Source organism: Suillus plorans (genome assembly GCF_016647745.1).
Source record: "Suillus plorans strain S12 chromosome Unknown HD556scaffold_54, whole genome shotgun sequence".
NCBI lineage: Eukaryota > Fungi > Basidiomycota > Agaricomycetes > Boletales > Suillaceae > Suillus > Suillus plorans.
Genome location: NW_024537438.1, coordinates 53,096 through 71,694, shown reverse-complemented (window position 1 = coordinate 71,694; position 18,599 = coordinate 53,096). Strand labels below are relative to the sequence as shown.

General features: G+C 49.1%; 5 protein-coding genes across 5 annotated transcripts; 4 read left to right on the top strand and 1 right to left on the bottom strand.

Moving 5' to 3' along the window:
- Window positions 1-3,953: 3,953 nt before the first annotated feature.
- HD556DRAFT_1491669 (uncharacterized protein) lies at window positions 3,954-5,014 on the bottom strand (the record flags this gene model as incomplete). Its single annotated transcript, XM_041308808.1, has 5 exons — window positions 3,954-4,122; window positions 4,167-4,388; window positions 4,456-4,678; window positions 4,732-4,930; window positions 4,991-5,014. 5 exons carry the CDS (start codon window positions 5,012-5,014, stop codon window positions 3,954-3,956), a joined length of 837 nt encoding a protein of 278 aa, XP_041156943.1.
- Window positions 5,015-5,258: 244 nt separating this feature from the next.
- Window positions 5,259-5,883, top strand: HD556DRAFT_1446513 (uncharacterized protein; the record flags this gene model as incomplete). Its single annotated transcript, XM_041307109.1, has 3 exons — window positions 5,259-5,408; window positions 5,462-5,616; window positions 5,667-5,883. The coding sequence occupies 3 exons, from the start codon at window positions 5,259-5,261 to the stop codon at window positions 5,881-5,883; spliced, it is 522 nt and encodes a 173-aa protein (XP_041156942.1).
- Window positions 5,884-6,119: 236 nt separating this feature from the next.
- Window positions 6,120-8,307, top strand: HD556DRAFT_1446512 (uncharacterized protein; the record flags this gene model as incomplete). The annotated part of the gene is made up of 8 exons (XM_041307108.1): window positions 6,120-6,262; window positions 6,313-6,519; window positions 6,571-6,703; window positions 6,755-6,975; window positions 7,028-7,172; window positions 7,222-7,353; window positions 7,401-7,543; window positions 7,593-8,307. 8 exons carry the CDS (start codon window positions 6,120-6,122, stop codon window positions 8,305-8,307), a joined length of 1,839 nt encoding a protein of 612 aa, XP_041156941.1.
- Window positions 8,308-9,963: 1,656 nt separating this feature from the next.
- HD556DRAFT_1243055 (uncharacterized protein) lies at window positions 9,964-11,364 on the top strand (the record flags this gene model as incomplete). Its single annotated transcript, XM_041298337.1, has 5 exons — window positions 9,964-10,036; window positions 10,084-10,289; window positions 10,336-10,677; window positions 10,709-10,935; window positions 10,983-11,364. 5 exons carry the CDS (start codon window positions 9,964-9,966, stop codon window positions 11,362-11,364), a joined length of 1,230 nt encoding a protein of 409 aa, XP_041156940.1.
- Window positions 11,365-16,959: 5,595 nt separating this feature from the next.
- Window positions 16,960-17,954, top strand: HD556DRAFT_1310937 (uncharacterized protein; the record flags this gene model as incomplete). The annotated part of the gene is made up of 4 exons (XM_041300481.1): window positions 16,960-16,983; window positions 17,013-17,205; window positions 17,256-17,774; window positions 17,821-17,954. The coding sequence occupies 4 exons, from the start codon at window positions 16,960-16,962 to the stop codon at window positions 17,952-17,954; spliced, it is 870 nt and encodes a 289-aa protein (XP_041156939.1).
- Between the last annotated feature and the right edge of the window lie 645 nt (window positions 17,955-18,599).

Here is an 18,599-nt window from a genome sequence, read left to right as displayed (position 1 = left end):
TCTTCATCGGAGAAGTTGTGTTCGTCACCGTCGTATGCAATATTACGAAGGCGGGCAAGTAAATGGTCCTTGAGTCGAGGTATAAAATTCTAAACAAAACATGAGGGAGCTGCAATGACATAGAACAAGAATGACTCAGTACCTTGACTGCAGGATCATCTTCTAGGTCACCTAGCCAAGACGTGAGATCATGGCTTGCTCGTGAATATTTTGCAATGAAGTAATGGTCTGATGGTGAAGTACGTTCACGCTGACGTCTTGGCTGAGCTGGGTTTTCGCTGGCAAAGTGCTCACGAGCAACAATGACCTTCTCACAGAAGCGTTCGATGACTTCCTGTGATGCGATACTTGTGATTGTTGTCTCCTTGGTTTTTGGAGTCCGTGGGTACCGTCGTTTCGAGCGTCGATGCTGCAGTTCACCCTAGTAAGTTGAAATGTGTCAGTTAAAGTTCCTTTGACAGAAAAACACTTACTGGTTGGGTACTATAACTGTCTGTGGTCCCCATGCGCCGAATTGTGTTCGGATAATCACCAAGGGCATGATACTTGTATGTCTGAAGGTTGAGTGACTTTCGCTTCGCACCAGCGGACCTTCCTTGAGCAGTCTGAGGGTGCTTAGCAGCAAGTGCAGCCTCGCGACGGCCACGAGCTGCATGTTCATGGGGGAGCTCAGTAGTATGATAGTGGGCACATACTGTACGAGAGAATTTGCGGACCGATTTGCCTAGCACGACAGTCGCCAAGTCAAAGAACGATAGTGTATCCTCAGTATGCAAGCGGAGCTTTGCATATGCATGCCAAGTCGCTAGATCAAATAAAAGGTCCAGGATTATTCTGTTGTAGGTATCATCTTGAAGAAGGCTTTCGAATACGGGTATTGCGCACTACAAAACCGTCCGATTCATTGAGCAGTTCTGCGAGATAAGCTCAAATATATACCTGTAGAAGATCTTCAAAGTCGCGGGCAGCAAGTCGCTTCATTGCTGATGCGTTGTTGTGAAAACGTCGAATTGTTCCCCTTCCAAATGTAGGTACATTCCGATATCTGTGATGTAGATTAGTACTGTTGACAGCTGAAGTACGAACTTAAACTTACCTCCAGTTAAGACCCTGGATTGCTGATCCTCCTGCGGCAAATAGGATCCTCAACAGGTGAGCAAATATTGCCTTCCAGACGCCAAGTTCGAACTCGTGCAGCAAGTCGACAACAAACAGCGTAAAAAAGTTGAATAGAAACCTGAGAAGGTGCACTGAAAATGCATTCTGGGGGATACTGGTAAGCTTAAGGCATACAACACGCAGTAAGGGAAAAGCTTACTCGGGTCAGAACAAGTGATTGCAAGCCTAGAATATCTTTAACATGCTTGCCTTCGATTCCTGCGCCCTTCCGAAAAATGAGCCTCCGGGCTTTTTTGATTTTCTGACAGCGAGCTTCATCATCAACACGTGCAGTCACCTCACGATGTGTCATGTCAGACTTTGTCCCCATCTTTGGAACATCGACTTTCCGGACAAGACATCGAGGACATGGATACTGGCCAAGGAACTTGATGTTCGCAAGAAGAATCCTGGTAGGGAGCATGAGACAGTGTTTAAAAATAAACAGATACCCTACTTCTCTGGATAATCAGCAGAATAGCTGAAAAAACGCGGAAAGACCCTTCGTGTGACTCCGTCACCACAACAAATGACGATACCATCCTCATATGCACGCATGAACTCCTCATCGAGAAGAAGCTCTCATATAGCGTGCATTAATTCACGCTTGCAATGGGTATGTATATCTGCTGTTGAGGCGTCACCAAAGACCTTCTTGTACTTGTCTTGAAAATCATCTGGAAGCTGCGTGCATAGCCAATGATTGATTAGTGCACCAGTAGGATTAATAGAATATGATGCACAGTTGGAATATAAGCTACATGGTGACATGCAGAGGCAGTTGGCTTGCCATGGGTGTACTTCGATTGATTTCCAAAGAAGAGGTAGAACGGCCAGAGTGATGCGTCACCAAAACTAGCAAGGTGGGTTGCGTCGGACCACATCATCAGCGAAGCCACGACACGTTCAAGGTTGTCATCAGCTGTGTGAGGAAGAGAATTAACTTCGGCATAGGCCTCTCGCATTGCAATGGATGAATAGGCTTCGGAAAATATTTCGATGTTGCGTCCGTCGGAGGTTTCCCACATTTGCTGAAAGGGGGTCATATGGAAAGTTGATGAAACACTATCTTCAAAAACCGACGTAATGATATTAGTTAAAGAACGGTGGTGCACTCCCTCGATTTCGAGCTCGGGCGCATCTGCTTCAGAGGGCCATTTAATCTTCTCCTTCGGCAGACATATCTTAACTGATGACTTGTGCCAGCCATTGTCCGCACGGAATGGATTCGAGGTATCTGTAAGGTAGTCTTCAACGAGCTTCTTCTCATGTGGGATGTTGAATATACGAGCATCCTCTCTTTTATACTCATCGTCGTCGAGGAACATTGTGAGGCGGTGCGTTTCTGCAGCTGACTTGGTGGTCGAGCCCGAGTACTGCCAACACATGAGAAGACCTGCTGTTGGGCTGCTGAAGGCGTCATATAGATTTTTGCGCGTGATTTCAGGTGGTGGTATAGGAACACCAGTCAAACTTTGCGAAGCCTGTTCGACTGCATTGCCTGCGGCATCCAGGGTGGGAGCATCACAAATACTATCAAGAGCACCACCGCCCTTGGGAATTAAGGTGGGAGGTGCGGAGTAGATGCGATAGAGCCCCATTGAATCAGGCTCTGTCTGGAAAGGGATGAGTGGTGGGTGCTGCAGAACATTGTCGTCGTTGAATCGTGGAACCTCAGGCTCTTCGATGGGCTCACTAGCCTGAGGCATGTGCTCAAGATGGGTCGCAGAGCCCGGAAGGTAGTCAACATAGCGATTTGGCATTCGTATCCTGCGACCTGAACGAGCAGAACGTATAACAGGAGCAGGGCTGGGAGGGAATGGTTCTGGCAAGGGGGGAGAATGACGGGGTGACAAGCCAGATGGTCCAGCGACGTTGTAGTCATCAACCTTGAAAATTCGTGTCAGTAAGACCTGGATACACAGTGCCAGAGACTTGCCTGCATGTTTTCAACTGGCATGTCGTCTCTAATGTCCATCGGTTCATCGGTCATCATTTGAGTGTCGTCATGTATCTGGTCATCTTGAATTCTTCTCCTCTTCCTCTTGTCTAGGTGCCGCTGCGACTTGCTTGCTCTTGTCTTGAATGCGCGCAGTTCAGGACACCGAGCCTCGTGACTACTCAGACGTTTCTGAGTAGAAAATGACTTGTCGCAGCCTAGACAGGTAAGGTCATCATCCATGGTAAGGGTATGGCCAGGAAAACAGAGAGGGGGTGGCAGCAGCATCAGACAGAAAGTGGGAGGAAAGGGTTATCGATTTCAACTGTACCTAATATACAAGCGGTACTTATCAGTGCCAGAACGGCTACCAAGAATCACCAGAACGTACCTCAGAATTCCTCCGCAGTCGGCGTCAGAGTATCCTGCAAATCTCCGGAATATTTAACACCGAGAAAGTGGAGGATTGCAGGGACCAGCTGACCGATTGGTCGCGTTCTGTTTGAGCGAGAATAATCTGCATAGAGCCAATGACTGCTGAACAGAAGGGCAACACTAAACGTTAGAAACAGTCAAAAATTGGAATGCTGAGGAAAATGGATGCAAGAATTAGAGGTAGGGGAGAGTATTTGGTAGAACCAAAATTGAAATAACAGGCGCCCGAATACCGTTGAATGCAAGCCTTAACTCAGCCACGTTCAAGTAATGGAACGTGATTCGCACTAGCACTAGTGAAACTTTAGCATGCATAGTTCATCATGTAACAAGCTTGATATTGATAAGTGCGGGTAAGTAAGTACATACATATGTATGGGCGCAACGAAGTTCATGACAAACGTCAGGCTACGGGAGTGATCTAGTGTGTCACTGTGACAGGCAGTGAAGATGCGAGGTTGGGTGAGGGCGAGAATGCGAGGTTGGGTGAAGATGCGAGGGCAGGTGAAGATTCTTTCTTGTAGCATACGAGCTTGAGAGCAACACACCAAAACATGAGAGCCATTTTAAGGCGGGAAGTATATACTGACCTGAAGATGCGAGGGCAGGTGAGATAAGAGTCGACTTGACCCACCTCTTTAGCCTTCGTGAATGGAACATCGACAACGGGCGGCGTTGCATGATGGGGGGTGACTGGGAGAATAGGTGTCGTAAATGAGTTTTGATGGCGGTGGTAACAGCGACTGGTGGTGAGGTGATAGGCAGTGCAGGTGCAGGTGCGGGAGCTTCCTGAGGCCTCCTCATCATAGCGAGCCTGAATCTTTTGAGGCGCCCAGGGCATTGTTGAAGTCTTGGCCTGGAAATCTGAGAATGCTATGATGAATTATGAGCGAGAGAACAGAAGGATACGCTCTTGCACGCACTTGAGGTAAGGAAAGAGGCACATACACCAAGAATACGGTCGTTGTCCGCAGCAAGCGCGCTGCATTTCTCCTTGAACTCTGAGTGGCATGCGGGTGAGCGTGATAGTTGTGGGTGACACGACGGAAGACTTGCCGTTGGACCAATCGAGACAGCTGGCCTTTGCGATGTCGTCGATGGCGTCCATCATGTATTTGTGTGCTTCGAGGGCTTTGTCGAGTTTACCTGCCGAAAGGAATGCCTGGCACCGTCTCTGGTGTGTAGTTAGCAACAAGGACTTGAGATCCCAGCTGAAGAGCTGGACATAGCGCAAAGGAGGGGTGAAGATGCGAGGGCAGGTGAGAATGCGAGGGCAGGTGAGAATGTGAGGGCGGGTGAAGGTGTGAGGGCGGGTGAGAATGCAAGGGCGGGTGAAAATGTGAGGGCGGGTGAAGATGCAAGGGCAGGTGAAGGAAGATGCGTGTAGCCGACGTTCGCCTAGTACAAGAATAAGCCGTGCACCCTCTCGATTCATTGAAGTTGCGGGTCGTGCCCTACCGGTGCATCGCAATATGCGTGCATTGCAGCAAACAGATACGGGGCGCACAAGATCTCACACAGATCTGTCTTGTAGTGCACCAGATCTCACGCAGATCTGCCCTAGGGCCTGAACTGTTCGCACAAGTGATGCAGCAAACCAGACTGCAAGGCGCTAAGGCAAGTGATTGTTCTCGGCTTGAGCTGCAATTCAAAGTCAGTCGGCAATTGCCGGTCAAGTAGTAAACGCGTCTTCAAGCTCCCCTTTCTTTCTATCCACATATTCCCAATGCATTTCATTGATACCCACGAAACTCTCGACTTGTCTAACCGAACTACTTTCTTTCATGACAACGTTGTTGTCATGGAAGTCGATAATCTTCTTGCCGGATGGCCTACATACACTATTGATTTCACACCTGAGCGTCCGGGACCATTGGTAAGTTATTTTCATTGTCCAAATTACTCAATACAGCTTACATCTATATACAGAAGCTTGTTTTGCGCTTGAAGGATGCTTCAAGCTATCGGTCCACCGACGATGATGATAGTGCAGACGAGGCGGAGGGAACAGGGAAAGTCGAATGCACACCACCAGCCATCAAGGAGGACCCGGATGTTACCATGGCCTGTGAGGCCACCTCCAAGTGCGTTTTTTTTGCTTGTATATTTGATTTTTGAATTGACCCTACTATAGGGATGGAACTCAGCACGTTAGTGCAAACCCTGTGCAACTACACGGCATATTCAAGGAAGGTGCTTCAATTGTTCGCATGCGGGAGAAGTTCACGCAGGAGAATGATCATACTTGGCCCCCTCGACGCGGCTTCAGGAGGATGGATGCGGAACCACTCACTCGTGTTAGTTCCTTCATGACGACACCTGCTGCTGTAGCGGCATTAAAGTTAGATTAAGTTCTCGTGTCCTATCATTATTGTTATCATATTACTGTACTTGCTGTCTCCGCACTGTTGCTATATCACTTTCCATGGATATTCTCGTGTAGTATTAGTACTTGCAGCATTCAATTGTATTTCTTGTCGCGTCGCACATATAGTCACTGTTGTCACGATTCATGTGACTTGCCGCAAACGACATTCCCCACTGATCTTCCCCCTTAACCCTGTATCCTCCTTTACCTTCAACCATTATGGCGCGTCGGAAGCGTTCTCCAAGTCCATCAGAACTATCAAGCTCCTCCTCGAGTGACTCAGAAGACTCCCAACCCACCCGCAAGCATCCTACTAAGCAGAAGAAACAACGTTCATCAAAGTCCGATGACGAGAAACAAAAGTAAGTCCTTACATTATCCATCTTGAGTGCTTGTTTCTCATTGGCTATAGGCCGGAGAAGAAAGAATCGAAATCGGATTTGCATGAAGAGTACCTCGCAGCTGCACGCTGCATCACCCGATGCGTCGACATGTTCTGCAAAATCGATAAGGTCATCGACGTTGGCACCCTCCTGAAGCAGCGCGAACTTGCTGATTCGGGAGACTTGTCTGAGGATGACGATGACGCGGCTCATAGAGAGAAGCAACTATCAAAATTGTATGTTAAGTATCCTACTGACACTAATAAATTAAATTTTCCCTTCTATAGATCTCAGAAAACATGGGATAGGTACCGGCAGAACTACAAGCGCTTACTAGAGCTCGCACCAGGCTTGAAACCTCTCATAGCCGGCTCAAAGGACCCGAAGAAAGCGTCACAACTCAGGAAAATTATTCGCAAGGTGAGTATATGCGCATATACACACCTCGGTGCTTTCTAACTTAGATTTTAGATGGAATCTGTTATTTCAGGTACTTGTTCGGATGATTCGACACGTTTGAAGATACCAATTTGTGATTACGTGGCTCCGAATCCGGCAGAGAAGGCTGTTGTGCCTCCTCTCCACGATGGCAGTAGTGGTCGACGCACACATTTAGGTGTAAACCACCCAGTCTTGGCCCGCTTTCTCTGCCCGATTGGTGAGATTGAAAACTTTAATGAGGACCCAACAAGGTAAGTTCATTTGTTTCTAAATTGCGCTGCTAACTTTACTTTACTTTACTAGTACAATTGAACGGTTACAAAGTGGCAAAATTCGCATGGAGGCAGACGCATTCCCGGCGTTTCTTTGGAATGGTGATCTTCCTGGAGGCAACTACGACCCGGACAATATGATGGACGGGTTTCTTGATGGCTTCGTCCTCAAGCGCGTGAGTATCACTATCGCTCCCTTGTTTATGTTTCTCACATTATTTCCAGACCATGAAACACATATTTACAGGCCCCTCTACTGCGTATGGTGCGCAATCACGTGGGACACGTCCATCCAATGCTGCGTTGCACGCTATGACTACTGTCGAGCCTCCACACATTGCTTATGGCTGTGTACAAGTTCGTCATCACTGCCGTCACTCATAGCTCACATTGACTTCTCCCAGGTCCGATTTGGAATCAGCTCCAGAAATACATGGACCGAGGAGGACGGTGATTTCAATTATCGCGACTTCTATCGCTACATCATCGAGCTTATCGATGACTTACCTGACGATGACAAGGAACGATTGTTGAAACACTGGAACCTGTAAGCTGTCCTTGTTATTTTTTATTGTACTAATATCACAAAAAAACAGCAAACTCTTCAAGAATGAGGATGGACGCGACGTGGCCAAAGATGATGCTGACGAGCTTGGACCCTCGGGTGCTCGCAAGGGTGGCAGCGACTTGGCTCGCTTGCGCGCACAAATGGCAGCTCGCAATGCTGCAGCGAAGACTCACGCTACGGACTCAGAGCGCCCAGCTGCACCTCTACATCGCCCACTGCCCACTCAAGAAAATTTACCCCCTCCTCCAAGGACACCTCAACCCTCTTCACCAGTTGCCGGCATCCCAAAGCCAGCTGCACCGAGTACACCCCCTCCTCCAGGGACACCTCCACCTTCTTCACTAGTTCGCAGCATCCCACGTCCACGTCCTATCCCCCGTTCCATGAGGCCAGCTGTGTCAAGTCCATTGGCTGCTCGGGAGAACTTACCGGCACCCCCTCCACCACCACCACCACCACCATCAGCTCCTGCTCCACGGCCAGCGTCTCCACCAGCAAAGGCTGTATCGCAAGCCAACGGCAACTCACCTGGCAGTGAACTGACGGCCTCCGACGAGGAAGAAGAACCCCAGCCGAAGCCGAAGAAGCGCAAGACGGCACCAGCCAAACGTGCCAAGGGCAAATCCAAGGGACCGGTAGTCGAGGCTTCAGATGACGAGTCTGAACTTCCGACCCGTTCAGGCAAGCGCAAGGCAGCTGTTCCCACTAGATCCCAGCCCGCTAAGAAGAAGCAGAAGAAATAACCGCTACCCTCACATCTGGAACTCTCATTTGTACTTTTTCCCGCTGCTCTGTTGTTTCCATCATTCTCGCACTGCATGCCTCGTTGTCGACTTACAATACCTTGCTCATACTGTAATAACTTGTACTGGCTGGAAGGGAATCAATATCATGCTGTATCTGAACCAGAAAAAATGTCTGAATAAGTCTGAGCGGCACTCAATATCTTTATTAGTCTGCATGATACAAAATATCTAAACTACAGAGACGACGTCAACACGAGGTTGACACCGTCAATTCAGTTCATAGGGATTGTCAGACAGGACCGGGTTTTGGCTGACATCGCTGACATGCTCGACGCCCTAGCCATTGTCGGATACCACCGTGTTTAGCCATGTATGGTTTGAGCAATTTTGGTGATGATAGCGGTTTATCTGGCGGGTTCTCACGCCTCTGTCCTCCTACCCCCTGCACTGCTGCACACTGCACGCCGCCGCCGCCGCTTCTACAGCTCAGCAGCCATCACCCAGGCCACCACTACCCTCTACAACATCTGTCCCATCTTCCTCACCCAAAATCTCAGCGCCTCAGTGGTCTGTGCGCCCCCAGCTTGCAGCATCCTGCAGGCTGCCTCCCACCTCATTCTACAACGCTTGCGCCCAGCACCAAGTTGTCTCTGTGTCCCCAGAACGCTGCCTGCACCAATCTGCTTCCCACCTCATTATCCTTGCCCACCACTGCCCTCTACAACACCTGCCCAAGTGGTCCGTGCGCCCACTATCAAACCTGGTCTCAGCTAATCGCCTACACCTACAGATTCACCACTTGCGGATCGCACCATTCAGATCCACCAATGCCTGGTGTGGTCTACTTGCCTACGCCTACAGAATCCTCACTTGGGGATCGCACTATTCAACTGTTTGTCCACCTGGTCCGTGCGCCCACTATCACCCGGTCTCAGCTAATCGCCTATGCCTACAGAATCCTCACTTGGGGATCGCACTATTCAACTGTTTGTCCACCTGGTCCGTGCGCCCACTATCACCCGGTCTCAGCTAATCGCCTACGCCTACAGAATCGTCCCACCGGCTCCTTATGCCTCGTGCAGGGGGTCATTCTAAGCTTAAGGGCCTCTCAAAGTCTATCATCTCGCACAACTTTCGAGGGCGACATCGCCAGACTCATATCCTGAAAGCTAGCCATCAGCTTCAACGCAATGAGGCAGCAGATGCAGGCCGTCAGGCTCAAGTCCAAGGTATATCTTCACATTCTTATTGTTTACATATAACTAATGCGATCTCTCACAGAGATGTCGAGCGAGGACCGCCAGTTGGTGGAGAACATGATGAGTGATTATGGAATGGACGTTGAATCAATACCATACACCGCGCCTCCAGGAGAGGAGGGGATGGAACTGAGTCATGCTGGTGGGGAGTACGAAGCATTTGAGGGACTCGCTGGTCAAATAGCGGACCTTGGTGGCTAGTGTGTATTTTTTTTCTTGTCTGTCTCGATTGTTGCTTATACCATCAACCAGTCGCTGTATCGATCACCGCACTCGGGAGGACTGCACAGAAAGCCAAACGACTCACTGGCAACTTCAAATAGACCTGCTGGTGGACGCTTACCTGGACTATCGTTTCCGTGATTCTGGAGACGGCTTACCAACCTTTGACGACATGTCTGCGGAGCCACTTCTAGACGATTCTTCTAGTGTTTCGCTAACTAACATAGAACTAATTGACCTTTTCAGTATGTTTCACAAAGTTCCAATTCTCTGTGCGCTAATTCATTTCTAGAGCGAAGCCACTCTTCACTGCAATCGCAGCCCTCCCACAGATACCCAAACGAGACCTTAATCTACCATGGGTACATCGGGTGTGCACCGCTTTATCCCACAGCTGCCATATCGCTGCGCACTCTTGCCGCCTACCGTCAAATCCATCGGTCATGTCCCCGATTCAGCATTCAAGCCCAAGTGAAAAGTCTTTGTTTCCTGCATGATGTACGTGTATATTACATCATTTGACTGATCTAAAAATGCCGCACAGACACCCTATCGACCGTACCTTAACGCACAATTTTCAGCCGCTTATGACATCTATTTAGAAATCCTTCACCGCGTGAAACAGCGTCATCGCGGAGCACTCAATCATGACACACTGAATTGGCGCATGCTCAATTCATGCCCAGCTTGCTTCTATAAATTAGAGGATGAGCCAGTGCTTGAATTTGATTGGCTGGTATCGATCGACGGCAACAATAGTTTGAAGCGCTGGAACTCTACAATTTACGGCTCAAACCCACGCATTGATTCTCGCAAGGCACGTTCTGATTATTGGATTGATACCTGCGACGTAGACAGGTTCAAGGATGAAGTCCAAACACGTGAGGTAAGACGAGCCTCTCTTCATGCAACAATAGTCTGACTACATGATGCAGAGGGACACAAATGACGATAACTGGGAGGACGAAACGATCGCAGCTGAAGGCACTACCCCAGCATTCAGTTGTGTCAACCAATGGCGCAATGCTGGTCCAGAGACTCAAAAAAAAATGTTTTCAGTGTTTGATGAATCCGGGATATTTATTGCAGCGTGCCGTCATAGATTTGTCGTTCTAGCTTGCGACATGATACGGAGCGGAGAATTGTTAAGTTCTTTCTTAGCTCATCTTGACAAGCGCTGATTTACAACAGAGCAAAATACCCGCTAGCCATAATTGACAAGCTCCTCGCCGTATACGGGAAAAACGGCGGCTGCGCTTATGATATTGGATGCACATTTTCAAAGACACTGACCAACAGTTCTTTGGGTATGCGAGCGCGCGAGTTAGACTTTCGTCTCATGGTGGGCGCGTTCCACGGACACGCCCATAACCGTAAGTGCCAGCTAGACTGGCATCCCATGTACATTCTCGGAACCGGACACACCGAGGGCGAAGGGTGCGAGCATATCTTCTCGTCATCAAATGAGCTTGCTCGTAGTACGAGACACGCAAGTCCATTCCACCGGCGTCAGACTATCGAAGAACATTTCTTATTCTGGGACACTGACAAGTACGCGACCCTTAGTGAGTAAATATTATTACTTAAGTTTTACTACTTTATCACTGATTCTGTCAGGCAATTTCATTTGGAATCACTACCGCGAGGCGCTAAACTCTATTCAGACACTTACTGCTGAACTAGCTGTCATCAAAGCCGAGCTGAGTCTTACTGATGACGATCTTGTTCAATTTCTCAAAGACCGTGATTATCTTGACGGATTGAAGCTGCCACCTGTCCGAGACCAACTCTGCATACGCTATGTTGAAGTTCTCGACGAGCTCACTCAACGACAGTAAGTAAAATTTCCATGCCGTTGTAGAGACTCGTGCCTCGCATGGTGTGATATGGCACTTTCCACTAGGGAGTACACAGCACGACTTGCAGCATCACTCTGTATGCTACCTGCAGCTATTCCTATATGAGGCGCAGCTTTCCCGCACAACGCGCGCCATGCGCGCACCATTCCCGCGCTTTGCGATGTATACGCGCGCGCGCTTTCCCGCGCTTGAGCGCCCTATAGCGCCAGCCATCCAGAAGCATCCATCCACTGTCCACCAAGCTCTCTAGTGCGTATATTCCCATTTCTCTTATTTACATATCGTTCCACCTCTATTTTTATCATGGACCCTTACTTACATACATATATCTTTACATACCTTACTCGGTAGCGAGTCGGCTCCACATGACAGCGCTTAGGCGCCATATAAGCGCCAGCATCACGGACCACGAGGATACTTACTTTACCTCCCACTTACCACCCACATACTACCTAGGAGAACATAGTAGAAATCTATTCTTTGACACCTCGCGCTCGTATCTCTTGTCTAGTATCTAATCACCCCTTAAGCAAACTCACTCTTACTCTCTCTCATTACCGCTCACGCGCGCGTACCTTCGCTTTCCCGCGCCTTGTGCGCACCTGCGCACTTTCTCGCGCTTCGCATCAGCCAACCAGTAGCGCCTTCGGCGCGCACTACTAGATCCTTGCTGCACTCGCTTCCCCTTTAGGGTCGAACGCACTTGTCGTCTCAAGTATAGCAGACTAGGCAACGCGCGACCTCACAACATTTACAGATACAGTCTGGAGCATCATTTGTTCCTCACAGTATTGTTGTTTCTACAACTGGAGCCCACCGCGAGGGGAACAGTCAGCAAGATCTACTTCTACGCACTTTCGCACTTAGCGCCATTTAGCGCATATACATAGGTCAATCCCTTTACATTGTCACAAGCTAACCATTTCTAGTCGCGCATTCTCGCGCCTCGCGCGCGCGCCTTTCCCGCGCTTCAATGCCCTTTAGAATGCCCATCCGCAGCACAGCAAACGCGCCCAAGTTCGACGGCACTACAGACAACCTCGCCGAGTTTATTGACACCTATGAGCAGCTCGCTGATGAAGCAGGACTCCAAGGACTTGATCGCATCAAAGGTATTATCCGCTACCTCGAACGCGATGATCGAGAACTATGGAAAGGCATGCCCGAAGCAGCAGTAGATGATTATGATGCATTCATGGCAGAAGTTAAGGTAATGTATCCTGGATGGGATGGTAAACGACGCTACGCGCTCGCAGACTTGCGCGCCATCGCGCGCGAATATGCTAACAAACCAATGCCCTCTTGCACAGAACTCAGCAATTACTTGCGCACATTCAGGAAGGTTATGCAGCCACTCATGGATGAAGACCGTATTGGAAAGGCCGAACGCGACCGCTTATTCATGGAAGGAATCCCCAGCAACACTCAGGCGCAAATTCGCTTGCGCCTTATGATCAAGTTCCCTGACCACCATCCATACGACCCATACCCATTTATGGACGTCTTTGCAGCTGCGCAGTTCCTATTAACTGCGCGCGCTTTTCCCGCGCCAAGCGCGCTTGTTAGCGCGCCCATAGTAGTGCCAATTGTGAACTTAGTCTCAGCGCAAGCACCAGTGCAAGCCATGGTGGCTAAGTGCAAGGATCACTATCACGCGAGCCGCGCAACGCAGGATACGACTACTAGCGCTAATGTGACAACTGGACTCTTCTATCGCGCATCCTCAGAAGTTGTACTTGACAAAAGGCCACCAGTTCCTACTCTCGCGCCTCATGCACGCGCTTTTCCCGCGCCTTCGCGCGATTCACGCGCACCAGGACCATCAACCGCACCAGCACGCCAAGCCATACCAGACTGCATCGCTTTAGATCACGAACTCAAGCACGCGCTCGCGAAGCGCAACGAGAAGCGCATTGTAGGCGCCTCTTTGCCTTTATTATCAACACCATCTCCTTCACAATCTCCATCGCCATCTGCATCATCATCACCAATCGCATCGCCTATAGTCAGGGATGACTCTAAACATCTATTGCACACTAACGCGCCACTTGAAACACGCTCACCCATCTCCATCGCATCGCCAGGAGTCAGGGATGACTCTAAACATCTATTGCACAATAACGCGCCCATTGCGGAAGTTAGTAACGCGCCACCAGAAACACGCTCGCCTATCGCTATTGCATCGCTTAAGGAAGAAATCTCGCCAATCGCACCATCACCATCACCGCTATCACCGCTCGCACCATCAGAGGTCAGGGATGACCCTAAACATCTATTGCGCCTTAGCACGCCTATAGAGGAGCCTTCTAACGCATCAGAGGCTCAAGTTACACCTCACGTCGACCAGAGTTTGTCTCTGGTAATTCAATCTGTCACTAACGATCACGCGCACATCGCGCTTTTTGCTTCTAGCGACTATCGCTTGCCATTGAAGCATCCGTGCATCACGCTGCCCAACCACCAAACAGAGCATGTCTCAGGCGACCCTGGGGTGACTCAGGCGCACCACATCGCGCCTCAGGACGCGCAGTGTGCGCACCTAGAGGCATTGTATATTTACCCTCGTCTCATTTCGCGCTTTTTGTCTTTTTCATGTTTAAAGCTCTTAAGGAGCTATATGACAATTCCAAACACATTAACTTCATCTTCGCACCACCCCTTGTTCACGCGCCATGATCGCGCGCATCGCGCGATAATTCCCGCGCCTCGCGCATTCATTATTTTAGCAGAGTTTTTGCACTATCGCATTTCTATCGTTTCTCCCCTTTTAAATCACATTTCTGTCATTCCACGCGAAATATATTCCAATCAGTCATCCAGGCGCGACTTAGGCGCGCGCCTGACACATACATATGCGCCTAACTCCCCTATCATCATCTTTAACTTCGCACTTTCCACGTTTATTTGCATTCTTCACATTTTCGCTTACCATGTCGATTTTGTTACTGCACACCCTGACGTGCACTATTCCTTTTCACCTGTGCGCCTATTGCGCCTTGATAAACCACCCTTACAGCCCATTTGCGCAACATTTGCGCCTAATTCCACGCTATATATGTCCCTCGCTAACACATTTGCAGAGAAATGGCCGTTCCTCGCGTGTTCGGCCAATATAATCAAATTCGCGCGAAATCGCCCTAAGGCGCGCACATCGCGCGCATCCTATCAGCTTGTAGAGCACCTCTACACCCCTCGCAGCGCCTCCCACTGGCGCGCCTTTAACCTGCAGCGCGTTGTGCAGGAATTCATTCTGCCAGTTACAAGCCCCCCCAAGCGCATTCCAACCCTACCTTGGGTAAAGCGTCAGCTCGCAAGAGACGCGTAGTGCGCTAGTCACGCGCACTCGCACGCGCTCAAGGAGGAGGATCGAGCGCTTCAGCGGCGCACTAAAGAAAAAACATATACCAACACTGTTTCATAGGATATCGTTCGTTTTACCCTGGGTTTCGTCCAGCGCTCTTTCATTTTTATTTTCTCTCATTATAACACTGTCCAAAGGACTAATAACACTGATATATATGCATATAGGAATCGCCTAGAAGAACATAGAAGAAAAACAACAAAACAACCTTAGATTGTGCCTGCCTAGCTCAATAGGATATTATTTCTCTTCTTACGCATGACGCAGCACCATGCTCTTTTTACCTTAGAACGCGCCCATATGCGCGCAATCTTCCCGCGCCCATGCGCCTCATGCGCGCGTGCACGCACTTCCCGCGCCTTGCTCATAGGAGGGTGTAGATGTCGACAGCCGCACGAAGAAGACAAGTCGGATAGGACATCCGCAAAGTTTACTGTTTTTCCTTCGCATTTTCACATATAGTTTTACTCACACTGTTCAAACCCTTAACACCTAATATTTAGCGCGCCTAGCAGGACTTGGTTTGGACATGGATTGGATCGCTCTTGGACCGCGCCACTTCGCATCATGCCCATGCACGCATATTGGACTCTGAGATTATTGCGCGACAGCTCATGGTGTCCCCACAGAATACAACACATGCGACACTCATGCGCGTTCTCGCGCCTTGTGCGCGCGCACTCTCCCACGCTTCGCGTGCCACATTCATATCACTCTCGCACCATCGCCTCGTGCCCATGGCACATTGTTCACATCAGAGTCACCCTCGCAACTTGTCATGCTATGCTATATTCCCGCACCCCTGCGCCTAAATGCGCGCACATTCCCACGCCTTCGTGTCTAACGCGCGCTCATCCACGTGCAACTTCCCGCGCTTCACGCATACCATGTGATAAATCCCTGCACTCACGCATTCATCGCCCAACAACCCAAGCACTGCACATGCATTGCACTCGCATACCACCACTTGAGATCCTCACCACACGCGCGCTGAGTGGGGACACTCAGAATTTAAGTCCCTGGGAGATGTAGAGACTCATGCCTCGCATTGTGTGATATGGCACTTTCCACTAGGGAGTACACAGCATGACTTGCAGCATCACTCTGTGTGCTATCCACAGCTATTCCCTTACGAGGCGCAGCTTTCCCACGCAATGCGCAGCATGCGCGCACGACTTCCCGCGCTTTACGATGTATACGCGCGCGCGCTTTCCCGCGCTTTCCCGCGCTTGAGCGCCCTATAGCGCCAGCCATCCAGAAGCATCCATCCACTGTCCACCAAGCTCTCTAGTGCGTATATTCCCATTTCTCTTATTTACATATCGTTCCACCTCTATTTTTACCATGGACCCTTACTTACATATATCTTTACATACCTACTCGGTAGCGCTTCGGCTCCGCATGACAGCGCTTAGGCGCCATATAAGCGCCAGCAGTACATATTATTAGACACTTTACTTTCCAACAAGAACTTTACCTCCCACTTACCACCCACTTACCACCTAGAGAATATAGTTGCAATCTATTCTTTGACACCTCGCGCTCGTATCTCTTGTTATTCATCTAATCACCACTTAAGCAAACTCACACTTACTCTCACTTGTCTCCGCTCACGCGCGCTTCCCGCGCCTCGCGCGCACCTGCGCGCTTTCTCGCGCTTCGCATTGGCCGACCAGTAGCCCCTACTTCTAGAACCTTGCTGCACTCGCTTCCCCTTTAGGGTCGAACGTACTTGTCTTCTCAAGAATAGCAGACTAGGCAACGCGCGACCTCACAACATTATAGATACAGTTTGGAGCATTCATTTGTTCCTCTCAGTATTGTTGTTTCTACACCGTTATTATGGACCTGATATTTAACTAATATAGAGCCGATTGGGACGTGGCTCGGGAAGTCGGCAATACCGCCCTGACTAGCATTCCCACCGGTAGTTTACAGGAGATCAACAATGCCCTCGCCCAAGCCCGGATTCGTGTTGACTCTTCCTATGCGAAGTTACAGCATGCTGAAGGGCTTGTCGCGCATATCGAGACACAATTGGCTGTGGATCAGCGGTGGGAGATTGGTGGGCCAGAGTACCGACATTTTAAGGAGGAGGCGTCCCTGGGTAAGTACCGCACTGCCCTAGATGAGCTCGAGCGTCTCGTGGTGATGAGGTTATTTGAACTCTCCAAACTCTCACTATCGGGCACAGGTAAGTTCATTTATGCCGAAATACCAACACTAACGACTGTTTTTTTCTAGGGTACAAGCTACGCCAGCAGCTAGGCAAGGCTCTACAACGTCGTTCGGATGCCATCCGTAATGCTATTAATCGCTACAACACACAGGCCGCAGCCCTAAATCCACCCCGTTCCAAGATCTCTTGGAAGGACATCGCTGATTATGGTTTTGTAGCCGAATTCGATCTTCTGCGATATTCTCGCAATGATATTCGAAGCAGCGCTTGGTCAAAGCCAGGACATCGAGAAGCAACCACTAAATTCTTCAAACTTTGTCAAGCGCGCGAAGAAATCACTAGACTCAACGTTGAAGTCCGCCGCTTGCGCACCGCCATTCACGATGAAGAACGTCATATGCTTACTGTCATACAGAAACTTCAGGTTTCAGATCCGCACCTAGGCTGCGAGCTGCAATGCCAACATCGTTCACGTGCGGCTATCAATGCAATGCATTGCTACCGCTTGAATCGCATCGAGAGTCTCACAGGCTTTTCTGGAGTCAGGGGTGTTGGTGTCCGCGCTGACCGCGCTGCTGACCATGGTATGTTTGAATAGCAAACTCGGATGTTATGCTAATGTTTTCATAGGTCAACCGAATGATCTTGCAGATATCTCGCCAACCATTGATACTGAGGATACTGACATAGAAGCCATTGATCGCGAAGAAATAAACACGTTGACAGAGGACATGGCTGATTTTCTTCAGTCAATTATTGATTAACTTGGGCACCACATACATACCGCAACTTGTACCTTTAGTTTGTCGCGTCATAATGAAAAAATTTGCCACAAATGATTGCAATAGATGTGTGATACTGAATATGTATAGTAGTGTACACCATAATGTAGCATACAGTTGTAGATTATCGCTTCGTAATTCAAATTCTATATAGGAGTGAGATGTAGACTATGGCGCCATAATGTAGCATGATTTAAGCACGGGTTTCGGTCTGACCAAAAGTGTTAATTGATCAATTAATGAGGGTCTTATTTCTCTACAAACGTGTATACACAGTCCATAGGACTGTGTATACTCTTAACGTTTGTAGAGAAATAAGACCCTCATTAATTGATCAATTAACACTTTTGGTCAGACCGAAACCCGTGCTTAAATCATGCTACATTATGGCGCCGTAGTCTACATCTCACTCCTATATAGAATTTGAATTACGAAGCGATAATCTACAACTGTATGCTACATTATTAATACAGGCAGTGTAGATTATCTATAGAGCGCTAGGCATGATTGTATTCGAGAATCTGAGTACAGATCTATGTGTACATAATAGTGTGCCCGTCAAAATTACTACTTACCACGCACTTGTTAAGCTCGCAAACACGACTCCACTGCACCTAGCGTGCATCC